General features: G+C 37.9%; 1 protein-coding gene across 1 annotated transcript in view; it reads right to left on the bottom strand.

Annotated features, from left to right (window-relative positions):
* uvrag (UV radiation resistance associated gene) overlaps window positions 1-21,225 on the bottom strand; it is a gene marked incomplete in the record, with an annotated part of 179,241 nt that overhangs the window by 108,776 nt on the left and 49,240 nt on the right. Inside the window, 4 exon segments of the mRNA XM_014007924.1 lie at window positions 3,881-4,046; window positions 8,312-8,372; window positions 9,810-9,897; window positions 12,274-12,358. Coding sequence (XP_013863378.1) covers window positions 3,881-4,046; window positions 8,312-8,372; window positions 9,810-9,897; window positions 12,274-12,358 — 400 coding nt within the window.

Here is a 21,225-nt window from a genome sequence, read left to right as displayed (position 1 = left end):
GATACATTCTTGATCTCCCCTACAAGTATTTTCCTGCCATCATGTGCTTCCTCATAATGCTCTCCTGGACCCTCACCATGGTCTCTACATTATTAACAATTTCTCATACCCAGCCCCCACCCTGGCATAACTCCAGAGGGTCAGGATGATCTACTGACAATGATGATAGAAGATCATGCCACCATCAAAACACTACTGCCACAAGTGGACATACTGGGGTCAATGATTAGGCATAAAGAGAGCGTGAGTTGAGTTCTTAAAATAAAATAAAATAAAATAAAATAAAATAAAATAAAACAAAACATAAATATTTTTAAGAACTCATTGGCCTGGAAGAAGGAGCGCCTCAGAAATCAGGATACCTCACATATCTTTAAGTAAAAATTTTAGAAAATGACCAGGGTCCAAGCCCGTTTATGCATGTCTACTTTGGCTCATGATTCCAACATCCTGTCGACATTGTGTACCACATAAATTTAGCATGATGGYGAGTATTTATAAAGTCTGTTAGAGAGCCTTGTGCCACAGCATCTTTTGAGCTCCGTCTCCATGCCTATAAGTGATTACAAAAAAGCTGAGTAGGTCCTCAGATGAGTTCTTTTTTGGTGAAACATTTCATCTCCCCTAGCCACTTCTTCAGTCTGAAGAGTTTCAGGTAAACTCAGCTTTATAAGCACTGCCTCCACATGGTGGACAAACAAGTTATTAATGGCATAGTGGACAAACAAGTTATTAATGACAATCTAAACTGTTTGTTCACATGCAAAAAAGAGGACCCTCAGCCTAACAATAGATCGTTAGTGCCCTGATTATCCTTATTGTTCATAGATGACCATCAGCCTGATGATCGTTAGGACCCTGATTATCTATAGTGTTACCAGAGGGCCTTTACTTGCCCCTAACAGGTGAGATACATCAGCACATGCCCATTCAGTTCTCATCAATTCAGGGTCAGCCAAAGACCATCAAGTTCAAACTTTATCAAAGAAAATTTTTCATTTATACAAACTGCATAGTGTGCAAAGCAGCCCCTACAATGTATGTATGTGGCTAAAATGTATGTCGCTACCATCAGTGTATGAATGTGTGAAGGATTGAAGTTTAAAGCGGTTTGGAGTCCAATGGGACTTGATAAAGCGCTATACAAGTACAAGCCATTTACCATTTATCAGTTACCAATTTATGTTAAAGATACTGATGATATATTTTTTGTTTCATTTAATACAATCATGGATTATAAATCATTTTTAAATTTTAAATTCAATGCAGCAAAATAAACAAATTTAAAATATAAAATATAATACTTGTTGTTTTACATTCTGTAAAGCAGTGTTTCCCCTATCATTATCAGGTGAATATATGCAGAATTCTGGTGCCAGAATGTCATGCATATTTGTACAGATAAAAAAATTAAATATCAGGTTCTCGATAGTATTTCAATTCAGGAGCACCACAAATTTAGTTCCTTAGMGGGTGAATGAAAGAAAATAACTGAGAACCACTGACCTAGGAGGTTGAATTTCTTTTAAGTGTTAACATCCCTTTTGCTGGATTTCATACTGACTTAGTTTTATTGCCAAAGTGAAAATGTCCTCATCTGACCTTTGAACAGCTGCCGACCAAAATCATTGAAAACAGGCTGGAGCTGGAGCTCTTTACGTTTGCATAAATGCACCAAATCACTCATGATAGTATGGTTTATATCCCAGCGCCACAAAAAAGTGGTTTTGTYTGCTTCTAGAGAAACAAATAATCAGCTTCCTCATTCACCATAATCGTGTCTAAACAAATAGTCACGATTATACAAGATCTACTTCAATGTGATACATTTAATGCACAATTGAATAAATCAAGAGGTCATTCGTAGAAGCTGCATGTGTTGATTTTATGCATTTAGATCGTTTGTTGTCATTATGAGAATCTGAAAGCAAGTCCACCGAATGAACAACATGCCATATAAAGATGCCCTGCTGATGTAAGGAAAATAGGAAAATGAAGAATAACCAATTTATACCACGCTGAACATAGAGCATAGAAAGCAAGGACAAAGGCTGTCTGATGAGCTCAGAAAAACGACTAGATATCCACATTAAAGATAAAGGTTTCAAAAGCATCTTCAAACAGCTTTATGTTTCTGTCACCACAACTGACAACATAAATAAAAAGTACAAGGAATGTGAGACTGTAGCAACTCTCCCAGGATGTTGACACAAGAGAAAAATCATCCCTAGTTTTATCATATGGATAGTGAGAACGGCAGAGAAAAGCACCAAGCAAACCATCTAAGACCATTCAAGCTAAACTCCCAAMGTCAAGGCTTGTTTTGTTCACACTGTCATTTTTTGAGAAGGGGGTCTCTGCAGTACATGTTATCTTGTGGGCCGAGACGGTCCTACTTATGATTGGTGAAGGTCTTGATGTGGGTGGAGACAGCCCTACTCATGAAGTAGTTTGGTCCAGTCGGGCAGGAAGCAATGTTTTATTAAGATTACTTTTAGTCATAACTTGAGAAAAGAAGGTGCTAGCTGCACGAAATTTGAARGCCATACATATGGAGGGCTGTGTCAGTCAAAACATCCCCAACAAGTCCATTAAAACAAGATACAAACCAATATGACTAAATATGAATATGAATATTAGTTATAACTTCAGAAATGAGAGTGCTAGCTGCACGAAATTTGAACGCTGTACAAATGGAGGGACAAGCAACAATTTGGCTCAGTCAAAACACCGCCTGCAAAAAGATAGCTAAAAATCAATAAGACTATGAATATTAGCCATAATTTGAGATGGGAAGAAACTTGCTGCATGAATTTTTAAGTCAAATTAGGCTTACATTTTCATAATAATTTTTATTTGAGTCAGTGTTCTGTAAATTGTACATAGACAGTCAATAAATCATATATTTTTTTTTACTATTATTACTTCTTCTTTTAAGTTGCCCCATAAGGACATGTCAATCCAACCAATCACGGTTAAGGAAAACTCCATCCACACACCAACTTTGCCAATTATGATTAGGGTCAACTCCGCCCACATCAGAACCATCACCAGTCATGGGTAGGGCTGTCTTTGCCTACCGAGTAGGGTCGTCTCCGCCAACAACACAACATGTACTGCAGAAACCCCTACTTGCATTTTTTTGAACCATTATGAACTCCATGAAAGAAGATATAGAAAGGCTCCCCTGTTGACAGAAAAATACAAACATGCTAAAGTTGATCTGAATGCATACTGATAAACTCCAAAGTTTCTTCTAGAAGTTTTGGAAATGAATGAAACAAAACTGGAGCTTTTTGTCCACGCACATTTGTTGTAGAATAGTACAAACATATTTAACAGTGTCTGTAGGTGAGAAAGGTCTCATTTTGTGGCAGCTTTCAGACCAGATTTTAGAAATGTAGGAAATGACAGCTGAATCTCTTGAGAAGAGAAAACTGCACAACAAGAGACAAAGTCCAGACTGTTTTCAAATAAATGATGCAACACAAAACAACAAAACTACCCACAAACCTTTCTTTAATAAGAATCAAAACATTGCTGGGACTTAAACCGCTAAACTTGCACTTTAAGGACCACACTTCGATTTATCACAAGAAGAGTGCTGCTGAAATAATAGTTTATCCAAGTAAAAATAATGCCATTCTAAAAGCTTAAATTAATGCACACAATCCAGACTAACATTCTTTTTTTGGGCCATTTTACTTAAAACATTTTAAAGACAAAACATTTTTCTTCTCATGAATCAGAATTTGAGTTTGAATTGTTGTTTCAAATGCCAGTATTTCAGACTACAAATTAAAAAAAGAGTGCATCTGTGTTTTTGTATCCTTGTAAATATTGAAGTCTCTGGTATTTGGTGGTTTCATGTCTTACTTACTCTCTCTCCTTCTCAGTGAGTCTGTCAGTGATTGTGTCCTTGATGGAAGAACGTGAACCTTTGTGGATCACCGGATACCGAAGAGGGATCTGAAGGAAACACGAGATCATCAGGACCAGGTGTGCCGTGTAACCCAGGGCAACCGCCACACTCCCGTCGTCTTTTGCTGAGGTACAGACAGGATTTTATTCAGCAGACATGAAATGTTTTACTTATTAATTTATCAGTGAGTTCTAACAAAATCAACATTAACACATCAAAGCCTCTGACCTTGTAATCTAAACTAAATCAAACTCAAACCGGCAGCAGATTATTCACTCAGGAGTGGGTATTTTATTCTGTCCAAAACTTCAAAGCCATGAAGCACAGCAGCATCCACCAGTGACTGCTTTGTTTGGACTTTTATTACATGGAAAAATAAACTACACTGACACAATATCCACATTTTCTGAATCTAAACAAAAAAAAATACTCTTCTAACAAAAGGCAGCTTTGTAAGCAAGTATCCAAGTGTTAAGGACTACAGCACAAAACCACAATAGCTTACACAGTCTGCACTGGGATTTATAATTTCTTTCTTCAAAAACAGCACATACAGTATAACAGCCTACACATTGTGTGAACATTTATAGAGCAGAAAAAAAATCTACAAACTAACTTACTTTAGGTATGAGAAGAAGTTTTTAAACAGATGTTAGCTAAGTTTTACATTTGTAAATAGCAGCAGAACACAGCTGGAGGCAAAGACTTCAAGTCCCTGTGGTTACAATCTTAATGCATTAAAATAATAGACTGTGGTGATAAAATGTCAGGCTCCTTGGCTCATATTATACTGTGTGTTTTTCATCTTTTCAAACACAACACTCCTGATTTGGTTCATTTTTCTTTTGGTTTTCTGTTTTGCCTCAAGATGATTAGGTCYAAGAAAGGACAACTACTGAGATGTTATTTTAAATCAATAAACAAAGAGAGTAAACAAAAACATGTTTTAATATATTTTTCATTCTTTCTGTCTGCTGCAACTTTAGGGCAAACATGCAATTCCCACAACTGGAGGGATGCTCATTTAATTTAATGTAGTGTAGTTCAATGTAGTGTAAAGCAATTTAGCTTAGTTTAACATGGTTTAGAATAGCTTGTAGTGTAGTTTAGTTTAGCATAGTATGGCACAATTTAGCCTAGTTTAGTTTGGTGTAATTTAGATATGTTTAGTGTAGTTTCACTTAGTTAAAAGGTAAAATATATCACACGTTTGAAACCCCTTGTAATCAAAATGATAGAGTAATGTTATATGGTTTGAATAATTTAGGGCATCATGAAAGCTAATGGAGATGCAAAAATTAAAGTTAATGATTCTGAAACTGCTCATTCTTGTCCTGTGTGGTACTAACCTATGCATAATTGAAGGCAATTGCAAAAAAAAAAAAAAAAAACGTCTGCTACATGCTGGTAAAAATGTTAACAGGTGGAGTGTGACAGCATCAGATAAGAAGATTGGTTGTGCTCTTGTTGAAATATGAACTCTTGGGTCCTAATATCACTCACTAGATGGAACAAAGAGGAAGCTAAAAATGTTGAGAAGACATGACCTTGTTTGTTTCCACTTATCTACGTGAGGCAGATTAATCCTATCCACAAACTGTGTCACCCATTCAATAACGTCTCCTCTTAATTTGAGTTAGAAAGGTTCTAGAAGTTTTCTTGCTGTAACTGTAAACCTTATTTATAAATACTCATAAGGTGCAGCCTGTTCTCTAATAGTCCATGGGCTCGGGTAGCTCACCGTATTGCATGCTTTTTTTTTAAAGAGGGGACCCTAGGGTACATGAAAACACCTTAGAAGTTCAGTCATGGGGTGTACCTGGACACCCACCCTAATAAACAGAGTAAAAAAGATGAAAATTTTCATCTTCTGTTAAGAGTTGTGACCTTTTTACCCCCTGATGACATCATCGAGTGCATATTTTCTTAATTAAATGTCATGTAAATCGAAGAACTAATCTATTCGAATCTGCTGATACCTTGTTTGTTAAATATGGTTGGTTTATAGCAAAGTTATTGGCCTTTAGGTTTTCTGTCCCCCTAATTTTGATGGTCACAATAAAAATGGGGTGTGGCCACAAGGGGGTCCCTGGGGGGCAGTGAGACCCAACTTTTTTTTCTGTTAACAAGCATTTTCTGAAAGAGTGGACCCTAGGGTACATGAAAATACCAGAGAAGTTCAGTAGCGTGTGTGTGTGTGGGGGGGGGGGCGACAAGCCGCCCTAGACTTTGCGTCTACAGCCGTGTTTCCATCCAATTTTCATTTGAATTTTGAGGAAATTTTTAATGTTAAAAAAGGGAAAACAGAGAAAATGTGAATCAGACATGTTTCATTTACTGGCTTGAATCGCATCAACCAGGTTACGCAAAGTATAATTGTGTCAGATGTTGACATTARGCATGGCTGTAGTGAACAGAAATTAAAGTCAAAAACCAGCAGGGACCAKACATCTCAGGACAATGGAGAGAAGTTATCAGGAAGGTGTTGCTACTATCAGGAAAGGTGTGATAATTCTGTTATATCAACTAGTTCTGGTGATGTTACTGCTGTCTGGAGACGTAGAAAAACAAATGTAACTCTCTTCCCATTGCGGGAATATCCAGGAAGACGCCAACAGCAGGAGGAGTGTCCACCAGTACTGGCCCACCGCTACTGGTACCGATACCAGACAGCCAGCCGGAACATCTGATCAACCATGTGAGGTAAATGTTTGCTGCGTCAGAACCTATTCAGCAAATGTGTTTCCCATTTCCCCTTTTCAGAAAATCCCAAAACCACCTGAGGCAAGAGTAAAAACTTTGTGAAATTAAGGACGTTTTTTGCAAATTGTGCCATTTCCATCCACCTTTTCTAATGAGATACTTCAAAATGTGCATAAAAAACATTGATGGAAACACGGCTTATGTCTCACTAATATAGGTGAAGCAGACAGAAAATCATTCCAAAACAAGCTGAAAGTAATGTTTTCTATTTTTTTAAAAAGTGCTTGGATTAATGTTTTCCATCCCTTTTCTTTAATCTAAACCAGAGATTTGAGTTATTAGTTAATTGCTACAGCAAATTATTACTGGCAGAGTTTTGCATAGTGGTGCTGGTTTTCATCTGACAAAAACAGGGATGGAAGAATTTTTTTTCACAACAAATCATCAGATATTAGAAAAACATGTGACTGCAATAAAAACGTTACAAAAACTGTGATGACAATGTCACATGCAGCACATACATTCACTATTTCTGTTTTTTTCTGTTATTATGTTACTGAAAACACATTACCACCTTGGCCACTGTCAGGTGTGGATGTCAAGGGCTGCGAGTCCAATAAATTGACCAAATATTATAGATAAAAAATGGATGGTGACTGCCTTTAGTCACTGCATAAAACATCAACAAATACTTTTTCAACAATAATTTGGGCTTTACTTTTGTAATCTTCTAGTTGTGATGCATAAACTGCATACAAGTGTGAAAAGAAGCATGATCAAAAGAGATATTATACTGTAGCTACTGTCACTTCATTTTTAAAGAAATCTTTCTAAACTCAAAAATATGTAAGTCAATAAAAATTTTAATGTGCTCAGTCTGCATTCTAGGGGGATTTGAAAGAAAATTTTAAGTAATATGGAGGTGAAAGATAAACTAGATTAGGGCCACATCAATTTAATGTATCAACAGTATAATAAAATGGGAAGTTTGTGGAAATCAAGAGAATTTGTCTGCAAAAGATTTAGAAAACTGGACCATATCAAAGCCTTGTGTGACATAATCAAACTCTAAGTAGAACATTTTATTGAAAAATTACAAAAAAAGACAAGAATTTAATCACAAACCTAAGTTGTGATTGCATAAAACTGTTAAAGATATCAAGATGTCAGCTTAGCTGTGAAAAAGTTAAACTTTGGTGACCAGTTTAAACTCTGAATATTTCTACTAGAATTTCAGAGAAGTGGGTTTTCTAACAAGTTTCTCAAAGTTCTTATAACTGTTTTTGTGGACACTGTTCACAGTTTTTAGCCAATTTTGTTTGTGCTATACAATGTTCAGCATAGTCATAGTACAAAGTCATTGTACAACAGTCCTGATTGAGCCACATGGTTTGATTTAGTTTTATTTAAATTTTTTTCTAAAGTTGCAGGAGTAATGAATCAAATTACACTTATTAACTAAAGTATATCATGTATATGTACTAAACAGATACTGGTAACAAATAACTGGTGATTTGGATTAATTTTAAAAACACTAACAGTCCTAAAATTGTATAATGCAAACTCAAGTTCTGTCTCCAAACTTCTTTTTCTAAGATCTTTTTTCACTATAATAAAAAAAAATGCTCAGCTTCTTTTCCACAGCTTGTTTCCTGTAAGTCTACACATGCACACATTATAAAATACCTTGAAATTCTTCCGAGTTTGGCAGCTTCACTCCACAGATGACATAATCTGACTGATTGACCTGTAGATTTAAAAATGAGAAGTTTCATATTAAAGACAATGAACAGCCACACTGACAACATAAAGCCTTGTGAGGAATGAAACGTTTTGCAGCTGGCAGAGATTTGCTGCTTTAAATCTTTTACTTATTGCCTTGTAATGTTGGAATTCCAAGAATTTAGTCTTTTGCCAAATATCTTAGAAAAGTGAGGGATAATAATGTGTCTGTGATAAATGAACCAGAAATTTGAAGATTTTGGATGATTTCTTAAAAACACTGAAATGTGGCCACTGAAATTAAATGATTGGGAATCAGACGTTTCACAAAATGTGAGGGAGGGGTGTCAATACCCACGTGATCCTTGGGGTTTTGTTGTCTGAGGCATCAGCCCTAGGGAGGGTCTCCCATGACAAATTGGCCAAAGTGGAGGGGTCAGACTAAGAGTGATTTGAAAACTTCAATAAATAAGCAACACATGCAGCAGGAAACCTAGTCCAGAAAAGGGAAAACAGGGAACTTTCTGGAGCCAGGTCTGAGCAGAGTGCTTTCTGGCAAGAGCCTGGTGGTTGAGCCTTAGTCGCGCCAAGCCAGAAAGAAAGGCAGGATGCCAACTCCGTGTAGACTCACCACCTTTAAGGAGGACCTTTAAAGTTGGTTTRATTGGATCAAATAAAGATTCCTGGAAGCATAAACTAGCTCTAGGGACATACGATTTTGAACAATACCAGATAGATCTAGTAGGGTTCACTTCTACACACGGCTTAGGCTCTAACTCCTGGAGAAAAGGTAGACTCTTTCGTACTCTGGGTTGCTCAGGTAGAGAGGAATTGGATGGGTGTGTGGAGGTACAAGTCTCTGACCAAGAACATCTGGCAGAGTCCCCTGTCTGTGAAGTTTTTCCACATGTCCCAAAGGTTGTCAGGGACATGGAGTCTGAACAGACCATGRTGAATATTGCAGCTTCCAGGAGCTGTTGCCTGAAGATCATTGATGGCTGTCCAAGCAGCAACCAAAATGGGCACCAGCTGTGATGGAGGCCATCAAGGAGAAGGTGGGTGAGCCGAGCGCCCCCCCCAAAATATATACCATAGTTAATTTATGTAAAATAAGCCATAATCATTTCCTCTGTCAGGATCAAAACTTATCAGTAATTGTACTATAACACTGCGTCTGTCTGAATAATAATCTAATTGAAGCACAAGGTACATAAAAATTTCCATAATAACTGTATTTAATACAAATTATGTAACCATAAGTAAAATGCAATGAATTACTCAAACTTTGTGTACTCACATTATTTAACGTAGTATAAAGCAAGGATGTAATCTTTTATTGACCAGAAAGAGCCTGAATGAGTCTTTTGTTTTGATTTTTGATTAATTGGTGGTAGTGCATCAACTGATTCAAATGATTTGAACTGGTAAACAGCAACAGTTAGACATGACAAACTCCACTTACCATGTCGATGGGGTAGATGTAGGAAAGTTCAGAGAGGAGCTGACGACAGCGGAAGGTGAGCTGGGCATTAGACTTAAGGAACTGCTCTCTGAGGAGACCAAACAAGAAAAACTGCTGACACCAAAAAGCAACAAACTGAAAGGCAGAGGCAAAGTCTAWTTTTTTTAATATTTACAGCATTTTCATAACAACTGAAGATAACATAGTTATTTGATTGTGGTAAAGAACTGAACTGTGCCTGGAAAATAGATAATACCCCCTTTAAACTGAACCCCTTTTCAAAATGGTAAAAAAATCATTTTAATCAAAATAACCACAACGACAACAATAACTTTTATTTATAAAACGCTTTCAGACAAAGTGCTGAAAAGTAGCAAGAGATAAAAGCACAACAACAGATCAAATGCAATAAAAAACAACATTAAAACACATAAGATACAGTGAACAAGTCAGTCTTTAACTTTGCTTTAAAAATCTCCACAGAACAGGCCTGCCGAATGTACTGAGGGAGATTGTTCCACAGAGAAGGGGCACGAAAGGAGAAGGCACGTTCATCAATAGCTTTTGTTCTGGCTTTTGGAATTAATAAAAGGCCAGTACCTTCAGATCTGAGAGAACAAGATGGAACATAGGGGTGCAGGAGGTCAGTGAGATATGGGGTGCCAGACCAATTAAAGCCTTGTAGGTGAGCAGCAAGATCTTAAAATCAGCTTGAACCTGACAAGGCAACCAGTGACGAGATGGCAACACCGGGGTAGTGTGGTCATATTTCCTAGTATTGTTTAAAATGTGAGCAGACGCATTTTGGACCATCTGCAGACTTCTAAAACCTTTCCTAGGTAACCCAGAAAGAAGAGAGTTACAATAGTCGGTACGTGAAGTCATAAATGCATGGATAAGGACCTCAGCATCATCAAATGGAAGAATGTGCCAGATTTTGGCAATGTTCCTAAGATGATAAAAGGCAGATCTTGTAACTTCCTTTAAGTGAAATTCAAAAGAAAGCACAAGATCAAACCGTTTCAGACTTTTTCCCGACTATTGATGACCTAATTATCAATTTTCAGTATAAAGATCTGGGACAAGCCATGGAACTTCTGAGGTCCAATAACCATTAAATAAGTCTTGTTGACATTGAGAAGCAGGAAACTGTTAGATAGCCAACCCCTAAATGCAGATAAACAGGCCTCCAGCTTAGTCTAGTCAAGCTGACAGTTTCCAACAGAGAAGGGCATTTACAACTGTAGATCATCAGCATACAGTGAAAAGTTACTTTAAATGAATCCAGGAGAAGACCAAGAGGCAAAAGATAAAGTGAGAAGAGCAGGGGGCTGAGCACAGACACTTGAGGGACCCCGTGCTTCACAGTGCCAGTTTCAGACAGCTCATTATTAAAAATAAAAGTCAGAGATCTCCCAGACAGGTACGATTTCAGCCATGAAAGTACATTTCCAGTGATTCCAGTAAAGTGTTCAAGTCTATCCAATTAAATACAGTGATCCACAGTGTCAAATGCAGCACTTAGGTCTAACAATAATAGTGCTGAGGGACAATCATTGTCAGCATTTATCAGTGGATCATTGACCACTTTAGTTAAAGTAGTTTCAGTTGAGTGCTTAGATCTAAAAGCAGACTGAAATGAATCAAACAGATTATTAGCAGACAGATAATTAATTAGCTGCTGGGAGACAACCTTTTCAAAGACCTTGCACACAAATGATAGCTGGGAGATGGGTCTATAATTAGCAACAGAGTGAACATCCAGCCCAGGCTTCTTTAAGATAGCTGATTTAAAACAAGCAAGGAAAACTCCAGTAAAATATTCAACACTTTAACCACAATATTTATTGTTGATGTAGTTTAGCTGCTAAAGCCAAAGATAACACTAAATACCAAAATAAACCCTGAAGGATGTATTTTAAGTCTGGTTTTAGGACATTAGCTTGTTATCAGATGCAGCTAAATGACAAATAAAATTTAAACAAGCTTAAAGAGGAAGTCTGGATTCTTAACATAACAATTCCTTGGCCAAACGCTGAAGATAAAAACTTCAATAAAGAACATGATTACCACTTGTGTCCAAGAAATAGATGTTCAGCAGAAGTACAAGTATTAATTTCCTGTTTTCTGGGTCTCTTGGCCCCCACTGGCCTTTCTAAAGCTCTGATTCACCCTCTAGAACTGCCAGGTACTTTTCAAATAAACAAATCTGTATTCACAGGATGTGCACACGGTGCAAACATCTCTCCACAAGGCAAGACAAAAACAGGCCAATGGGCTTTACATAAATAGTTAGGGTCAGCAGGACAAACACTATCTTGTTTTGAAAGACCAAGGTGAGCTGCTCTGGGCACCGTAATTTTATTTAGATTGAGAAACGTACACAAAACTCAGAGACCTCACGGATCTGACAGGGACTAATGAATGCAGTATGTTTTTCAGTTGATTACAACCTCCCACATACCTCTTGGCAGTGCATTCCTTTTGCAACGTTGTTAAGGATTCTTTCTCCTCCTGTAGACTTTCGTGTTGAGCAGAAAATCCTTCTTCTGAAAGATAAAAAAACATTAATTATCAGGTGTGTGTGCTTTGCTCTGCTACATCTGAACTTCCAGGTGGGTTTATGTTCTGCTGGCTTCCTTCCACTGGTAAACATAAGAAAGATCAAATAGCTTTTGTGATCATGTCATTACCTTTTGACACCACATAAAAACAAACCAACATATGTATGCAGATTATAGGATTTGTCAGACGCTGTAAATACAGTGTTGGACCACGTAATAAAATCAAGCTATGATGGTCCAACCTGTGAAGGTGGTGTACCTGCAACACAGGCAAGCTGAAACAGTGAAACACAAAACCAGAGTGATGTAGAATAATTATTACTTAGGTTTGTAACACATTTTCAGATATTTTTGCAATAACTCTGTTCCTTTTCATCATAAGATGATCTTGGACAAAAACCCTGGAATTAAAGGCAGCGAGAGATATGCATTCCTACAAGAATTGCTATGACTTTACCTAAACATGCATCTTATAGTTTTATGGTTTAGCAGGCAGGTGACATCAATCTCCTAACTGGTATGCGTATGTAATCATTCAGTTGCAGTGAGTAAAACACTTTTGTCAGGAACATATTCTTGACAGTGCAACTTATTGAAGCAGATGCTACTTATATGAAATACAATGAAAAGCAGATTATCTGCTTTATGATAAAATGGTACATTTCACAAGCTGATTTAAATAAAACTGTAGTTTTTATTTTCTTCTGCTTTCTTCCAGGGTTTTATAGAAAAGATTAAAGGCTATAGTTTAAAATGTTCAGGCCAAATCAATACAATTATTATGATGCTAACATCCCTATCATTTCCATAGCTGTCCTGGTTGTTTAGAAATAAAGATTTACAAGAGAGCAGCGACAGTAGCCATGCCGTAGAGTTTAAAGACAGTAGCACAAACAAAAAAAACAGGAGAAATAACTGCAGATGGCAGAGCTGAGGTTGTCCTTGGGTTTGACAAAGATGGATAAGATTAGGAACGTGATCATCAGAGGTACAGCACAGGATGTATGGGAGACAAAGCTAGAGGGGCCAGAATGAGATGGTGTGGACATGTGCAGAGGAGGAACAGTGGGTATATTAGTTGAAGAATATTAGAAATCCAGCTGCCTGGGAAAAGACTAAAGGAAGGCCAAAGGGAAGATATAGATGCAGTTAAGTGTATATGGAGGTAGTTGGAGTGAGGACAGAGGATAGAGAGGATGCAGAGGACAGAGTAAGATGGAGTAGATGCAGATCTGCAGATCTTCTATAAATCTGTTATTGAGAGCGTCATCTCTTCTGCCGTCATATGTTGAGGCAGCAGCATCAGAGCCAGGGACCTAAAAAGGCTAAACAACCTGACGAAGAAGGCTGGTTCTGTTCTGGGGACAACTGTGGAATCTCTGGAGATGACTGTACAAAAAATGAGTTTTCATAAAATCTAGAACATTGTGGACAACTCTGACCATCCTCTTCATCAGACTGTCATAGAAAAACAGAGTGTCTTCAGTCAGAGGCTTCTTCAATTTCATTGTAATACAGACCACTACAGAAGATCTTTCCAGCCCACAGCCATCACCATCTACAATAACTCTTTAATTAAATGAGTTACAACAACATCTYATTTCCCTCTAGGATCAATAAAGTTTTTTTGAATTTGAATTGAAATGAGTAGGATAACTTGCTGTGGCAAACCCTGAGAAGTGAATAGTCCAGTGGTGGCCAGCCCATAGAGGGCGCTGGGGTGCCGCCCTCCGATAAGAGGGAGGAAAATGTAAAATATGTTTTATAAATCTAGTTATAAATGTTGGTTTTACCCACTAGTGTGTATCTACATGAAATATGAATGATATAAAATAAATTTAAAAAAGAAAAAAATTGTATAGGTCTTCTGGACGGGTTCTTCTCTAATGAAACGTTTTGTCTGTCCTCCAATGTAAAATAAATTTACCACTTACTGACATTCATTCACCAATGAATTTCCACAGACAGACTGGTACTGTTTCTGTGAAGCATCACTGGTCAGAGTGCCCCAGGAGTGCAGCCTAACACGTCAAACCCTTTGGACGTTTGTCTTTATAACCTGTTTTTTTATGCCTTATAGGCCCTTAGAAGTAAAATAAATTGGAAACAGTTTTTTTAAACATTCGTAAAACTTGAAAAAAATCAGTGAGATTGCTCTATACAGTGTGTCTTATACCTGCATAAGGAGGGAAAACCTGTGTAAATTACAGATAACCCATATAACTTCACATGAATACCCAATAACCAATCACACACAGCTGCCTGACAAATAAAAAAAATGGCACAGAATTTCATGGTCTTGGCAGACCACGTCCACCAAGCTTGTACAAAAAGGTTGTAACAGCTTGTATAAAAAATTGCTAAAAAAAATCAACATTTTTTACAGGCTGGTTAGGGATGTTTTGACCAAGCCATATTGTTACACATTCCTCCACACGAACGACGTTCAAATTTCGTGCAGCTAGCAGTTTCCTTTCCCAAGTTATGACTAAAATTAATCTTTAAAAAAAAGAGTTGCTTCCTGCCTGACTTGACAAAGCTACTCCCCGCTGCCTCCAGCTTCTTACCCCACCGTCAATCCGACCAATCATGTCTCTTGGGCCGTCTCCACCCACATCAAAACCTCCGCCAATCACGAGTAGGGCCGTCTCTGCCCACAGGACAACATGTTCTGCAGAGACCCCCTTCTCTCGAGCCCCAGGGCAGCTGTGGCTATAATGTAGCTTACCACCATCAGAGTGTAGATGTGTGTGAATTGGTAAATGCCTGAAGTGTAAAGCGCCTTGGGGTCCAAGTGGATTTGATAAGGCGCTATATAAGTTCAAGCCACATTCACTGTTTCCACAGAGCAACTCTGCCAACTCTTGAAACTGTGCCTGGAGTCAACCTACTTCACTTATAAATTTATCATACTAAATGTGATCACAGGACCAATTTCTTATCACATATTTTTAGATAGAAGCATGCTCCTCACAAGTTTCACAAGGGCAGAAGGTGATAGGAAGATGGAAAAAACAGAGGTAACATCTCTATCAGATTAGCTGGTAAGACAGATGGCATCAGACAGGCCATTCCTCTGTTCTGAGTGATGACATGAAAACATATTTTAACATGGATGGTATGGGCCTCTACTGTGCTACTTCTTTCATGCAAGCTCAACGCTATCTGTTCTGTCCATCAATCTTTTCATCCTTTCATCCCTCTAACGTACTACAGTTTGTACAGCCCCATGGTTTGGAGAGACAATCCACAGCAGAAACCATGCAGGCACATTGCAAAACTGAGTACTGGCTGTTTCTCAAGGTTTCTTTATACATTATGTAAAACTGACTACAATAAAATATTGAGTAGTTTAGTAAAAAGGAAGCAGATTATGAAAAATTATGCTCCCACTATAAAGTGAGATTAAATTTCTTGATTTTTTGACGTGGTCCAGTGTGATAAAAAGGGCCATCAACAGCAGATGTTAAATGCAGAAGTAAATCCAGCTGCAAAATGCATCATTTGGTATTTGGGGGGTGTTATTTGACTTGCCTGGCCCCTGTTACCTGCAAGAGCTGGACTTTATCAACATAAGGACAAGTCTGGATAATAAAAGTGGTCATTTGAATAATTTGCGTGAAACTTGACAGTACGTGAAAGAAGTATTATGCTTAATGACCTTATGGAGTTATTTTTCCAACAATGGCCTAAGTACAGTGCTTGTAAGAAGCCAAAATATTATTTCCTACGTATTAGAGCTAAACATTCAGTGCTATAATTGTTTGAACATTTAGTTGCACAAGCTTTTTTTGCAATCAACTGCCACTGACAAATAAGAAGCCAATACAAATCAAAATTCTGTTTCAACAAGTCTTCATTAATGTTTTTTAAAGCAGCCAAAACTGTTTATAGTACAGAAAAATGACAGTGAATAAGAGCCACTGAAACAAATTATATTAAAATATTTATGTACAGTGGGGTGCGAAAGTTTGGGCAGCCTTGTTAATTTTCCTGATTTATCTTTATAAATCTTCAGTGAGTAAGTTCAGTGACCCTTGACCTCCATACACAGGTGACTCCAATTATGAGAAAGGGTATTTAAGGGGGGGACATTGTAAGTTTTTCTCCTCTTTGCATCTTCTCCAAAGAGTCGCAGCATGGGAGTCTCAAAACCAGTGGCGGCTGGTGAATAGAGGGCACTAAGGCACCGCCCCACCACAATTTTTTGGGACAGAAAAAATATAAAAACGAAATACCAAAATACAATATTTAGTAGAAATATCTATATATGTTTTAGATGTGTAAGATACGTTTTATACAGTTATTAATGGATAAACTTTCATTTTTACTCATAAACGATGTTGTGTTGAGTTACTTCCGGTTCAAGCCAGGGCACAGAAATCTTTACCATTGAAGTCTAATGTTAACTCCTGAGCATGTGCAGTAGGTCCTCAATGCAAAAGAATAGAGAGTTGTGGCTGCCTGATCCGTCTCTGTAGCACGATCCGTACAGTCAATTCATTTGCGCATGCACTACAAGAAACAGCTCATTTGTGCATGCACTGAAAGAAATAGTTGATTTGCACATGCGCTAAATGATAGACTTCTGGAATATGCTTGATTTAGGGGAAAAAAACTGAAAATATTTATTTCTATACTTAATTATAAAGGTGTGTTACATTGTATTCTGGAAACAGTTTTAATATTGCATACATTTTTTGATTAATAAAATAAAGATTTACGTATTTATTTATAATAACTTGCTAACTATTTTCTACACAATCATGTTATAACTTATCTTATCTTCGTTTTATTTTTTTCCTGGAATAAAAATCCACAGCTGTTGCAAATGTAGCCTTTTCTATGAAACATTGCATGTGACGAAAGACTGAAATTGAATGAATTCTGTCATCAGTTTAGCGAACTGCTACATGCTAAAAACAATGCTTCCGGGACAGTATGGATTGTGCTTCCGGTARGGATCGGGCAGCCACAAGAGTCTCTGGGTCCAGTTGACCTTTGCATACCGGTAGTGGGTCAACGTCATGTTTAGTATTGAAGGACAAAGCAAACAGTGAGCTAATGGAGGAGCTAACAACTCAGCTAAGTCACTTATAACAACATTTTTGATGAAAACACACCAGGAGAAGCTTAAACTAAAAGAACCTGGACATGATCAGATGGGCATGAAGAGCAGCTGATCAAAGACAGAGGGAGAGTTTACACTCCATCATTTTACAAGATCTGTATTAGAAACAAGGCTAAGCTAATCGCTAGTAGCGAGGCTAATGCTATGTTTAGCTTTCTGCCTAATTTCTCAAGCATCAGGATCTGATCCAGCATGGATTAAAACAGGTACGAGAAAAGCTAAAAACTTTTGTAGTGCTTGTTAATCATAGTATATTATATATATTATATATTAATGGTGAACGCAACTTAAAATAAAACGTTTTTATGTTGTTTATGTTTTTGACAGATATTAGAAGATTTTTTCATCTTAGTGCTGTCTTTCATTTTATTTATATCTTTTTTCTTCTGTTGTGTATAGAGTTTATTTTGGTTTTTTAATTAAATGAATACATTTTAAAACAAAAAATATAATAGAGGTGCAACAATGTGTTGCTATTAAAATCACATCATTTTCTACATATTAAACATATTAGAAAGCTCACTTGTAGCCATCTCTATATTGAATTAAATTTGTGTATTTATTTATTTAGTTTTTTGGTTTGAGACATCCTCTTGAGCCATTCACAAAGCATCTTATCAGTGCTACACTGCTGCAGGCAGACAGATTCCTGCAGGACCACAGCCAGTTCTCTGAAGCGGCACTGAACCACCTTCTCAGAGACTGTGACTCTGCTGAAGATTCTCATCACATCTCTGACCACAGCTGAATCTGAGAGGAGCTTCTCAACACTGAAGACAATCCAGACTTTCCTGAGGTACAACATCACATCTCACCTCACTGACCATGCTCTACAGAGAAGAATCTCATTAAAACATCCCTGACTTCAACCAGAGTCATGAAGAAATTTGCTTCTCAGTTACAAAAGAGCAAAATTTAATGTACAAAAAAACCCTACATGGCTGTTTTATTATTTTCATTTATTTAATAAATACACTGGCGTGAAACAACTTAGGACATGTATGATTACTTTTTTAAGATGCCTATTTTGGAGTTGTAGCCCCCCCGAAGAAAAATCCACCAGCCGCCACTGCTCAAAACAACTTTCAAATGACCAAAAAACAAAGATTGTTCACCGTCATGGTGTAGGGGAAGGATACAGAAAGCTATCTCAGAGGTTTCAGCTTTCAGTCTCCACTGTGAGAAACATTGTGAGAAAATGGAAGAACACAGGCACAGTTCAAGTCAAGGATCGAAGTGGCAGACCAAGACAAATCTGGAATAAACAGAAGTGAAGGATGTTGAGAACAGTCAGAGTCAACCCACAGACCAGCACCAAAGACCTACAACATCATCTTGCTGCTGATGGAGTCACTGTGCAACATTTAACTATTCAGCACACTTTACACAATGAAATGCTGTATGGCAGAGTGATGCAGAGGAAGAATTTTCTCCACCCACATCACAAACAGAGCTGCTTGACATATGCTAAAGCACATTTGGACAATCCAGCTTCATTTTGGAATAAGGTGCTGTGGACTGATGAAACTAAAATAGTTATTTGGGCAGAACAAGGGCCGTTATGCATGGAGGAAAAAGAACACAGCACATTCATATAATGAATGTTGCATGCTGGAACAAAAACTGCTTTCATTTCACCTAAACGTAAAAAGATCCATCCATCTATCCATTTTCTATACCCATTTCTTCCTTTTACGGTCGCAGGAGTCACTGGTGCCCACATCCAGCAGTCAACAGTGCGAGGGGAGGGGTACACCCTGGACAGGATGCAAGTCCATCACAAAAGATATTAATAAATAATTCCGTTTTCTATGTGTTAATTGTTTGTCCCTGAAAGACAGTGTGGCATCCTGGAAATTTTTAAACAAGAAAGGAAACATTATATTATCTTGCCATTAGGGAGAATGGTACCCGTCAACTATTTTCTGGCAACCAGCTGGTAAAAGTCAATACATAAAATGAGCTTTAGCTAAAGGAACTCTAATGATGATAGCTTCAATATGAGACCTTTTTCTCTGAGGTGGCAAATACTGTACCTTCCTACAGCTTGCCTTCACACAAGTGGGTTCCCCACACAAAAGAAACTCAGCCACTGACATTTATTGGTTGGGAGCTATTGCTGCGCTACTAAGTGTGAGAATAACTACCATCGGTAAGTATAATAAATGTCACTAACAGGCCTGATTTATGTTGTCTGGTCAAGCAGTCGGAAGGAAAATAGACAGGAGGAAATTGTGAGCAGACCATGACCCCACCAGAACCAAACTGAATTATTCACAGAGAGGAAGTAAAGTACTTTTATTTTAAACTCATACATGTAAAAACTTGGAGAAATTAAAATCCTAGCAATTCTTAAATGAACACATATTTTCTGCCACCATTTTTACCAGACCAAGACCAGAATTATCTTACATAGAAAAATGACAGTGCAAAATCTCATGCAAAAGTGCAAGATGTCACACTCTGTATGCGTTGTGAATTACTTTTCTACTACGGCACCAAAATTTTACATATTTGTGATTCAGACTACGTTCAAGTTATTTTGTGCTGACCAATGTCCAACAGCTGCATGGCAATTCTGACTGGACTAACTCCTAAAATTAATCAGTTGTACATACATCTAATGATTACTTTTTGAAAGTTTCATTAAAATCTGCCCAGTGATTGACTACCAACATTTAATGCCAAAGTTTTAAGCAAAGACCTTGTGCAATGAGGTCCACTTAACCTCATCCTGTGCATTATGGATGACTCTCGGCTACTACCACACCATATTTTAGCACATTAAGTAAAATTGAAGCAATAATAGCCATGATGTTTTGTAAGGTCAGTTGGTCTTGGAAGCCACCTTGAATTGAATTAATAATTAATCATTTTAAAACATTTCAGAGCCCGAGCACATGCGCGGCTCCTAAGAACCGCTTCAGAGCAGCAGCTCGGAGTTTCTCCAGCGGTCCTTGGATCAGATCAGAGCGGTGCACGCACTCTGAAATGATTTTAACTTTAATCTTCTGTTCTATGTGGTGTATTGAACATTTTGTGGAAGTGTAATAAACATTCCCTGAACGTTTCATAGAAATCCGTTTGGTAATTTTTGAGATATAAGCCCAAGAAGCAACAGGGGACAATTTTGGCCAAACTTGGCCGCAGACCAAGCCCTGTAGGCGGGGACAGGTTGATAGCTGGCCGTGCGGAGCTCCAGCGATTCCTGGATGTCACTCTCACTCCTCCTGGACAACAGAAGTGGAGACGGGATTGGTGGAGTAGCCTAATCCCCATTGCAGAGCTCCTTTGTCTTTAAAATAGGAAAATAAARAAAATAAATCCACCTCGGAGTTCGACGAACCTTCAGGAGGCTACAGCTGACAGAAATTTGAACCAAATCGCACGGCTTGTTTAATAGTTGGATTTTGGTTGTCTAAGATTAAATAATATATTCCCCTCTCCCGCATCAAACAGAAATAAAAACACACAATCATTTCAGGAAATGTTAATCGCAGCAGAGAACAGCTGAATAAAGTTTGAAAGTCGTCTGAGCAGACCCGGAAAACTCCGCTGTCTGTCTGTTAGCAGCAAAGCCTGGAGCGAGCCCCGGCTGCAGCTTAGATCTCCATGCCGCAGATCGAGTGCCTCCCCCGGTCAAAGCAAATCGGGCAGACCGCCTGGACTCCACGTCCAGGGGTGAAGCTAAACCCACTTAAGCCTGAATGCATATTATCAG

This window comes from Austrofundulus limnaeus, unplaced genomic scaffold, assembly GCF_001266775.1.
Source record: "Austrofundulus limnaeus strain Quisiro unplaced genomic scaffold, Austrofundulus_limnaeus-1.0 Scaffold45, whole genome shotgun sequence".
Lineage (NCBI taxonomy): Eukaryota > Metazoa > Chordata > Actinopteri > Cyprinodontiformes > Rivulidae > Austrofundulus > Austrofundulus limnaeus.
The sequence above is the reverse complement of the archived record's forward strand: the minus strand, read 5'-3'. Positions and strand labels throughout refer to the sequence as shown.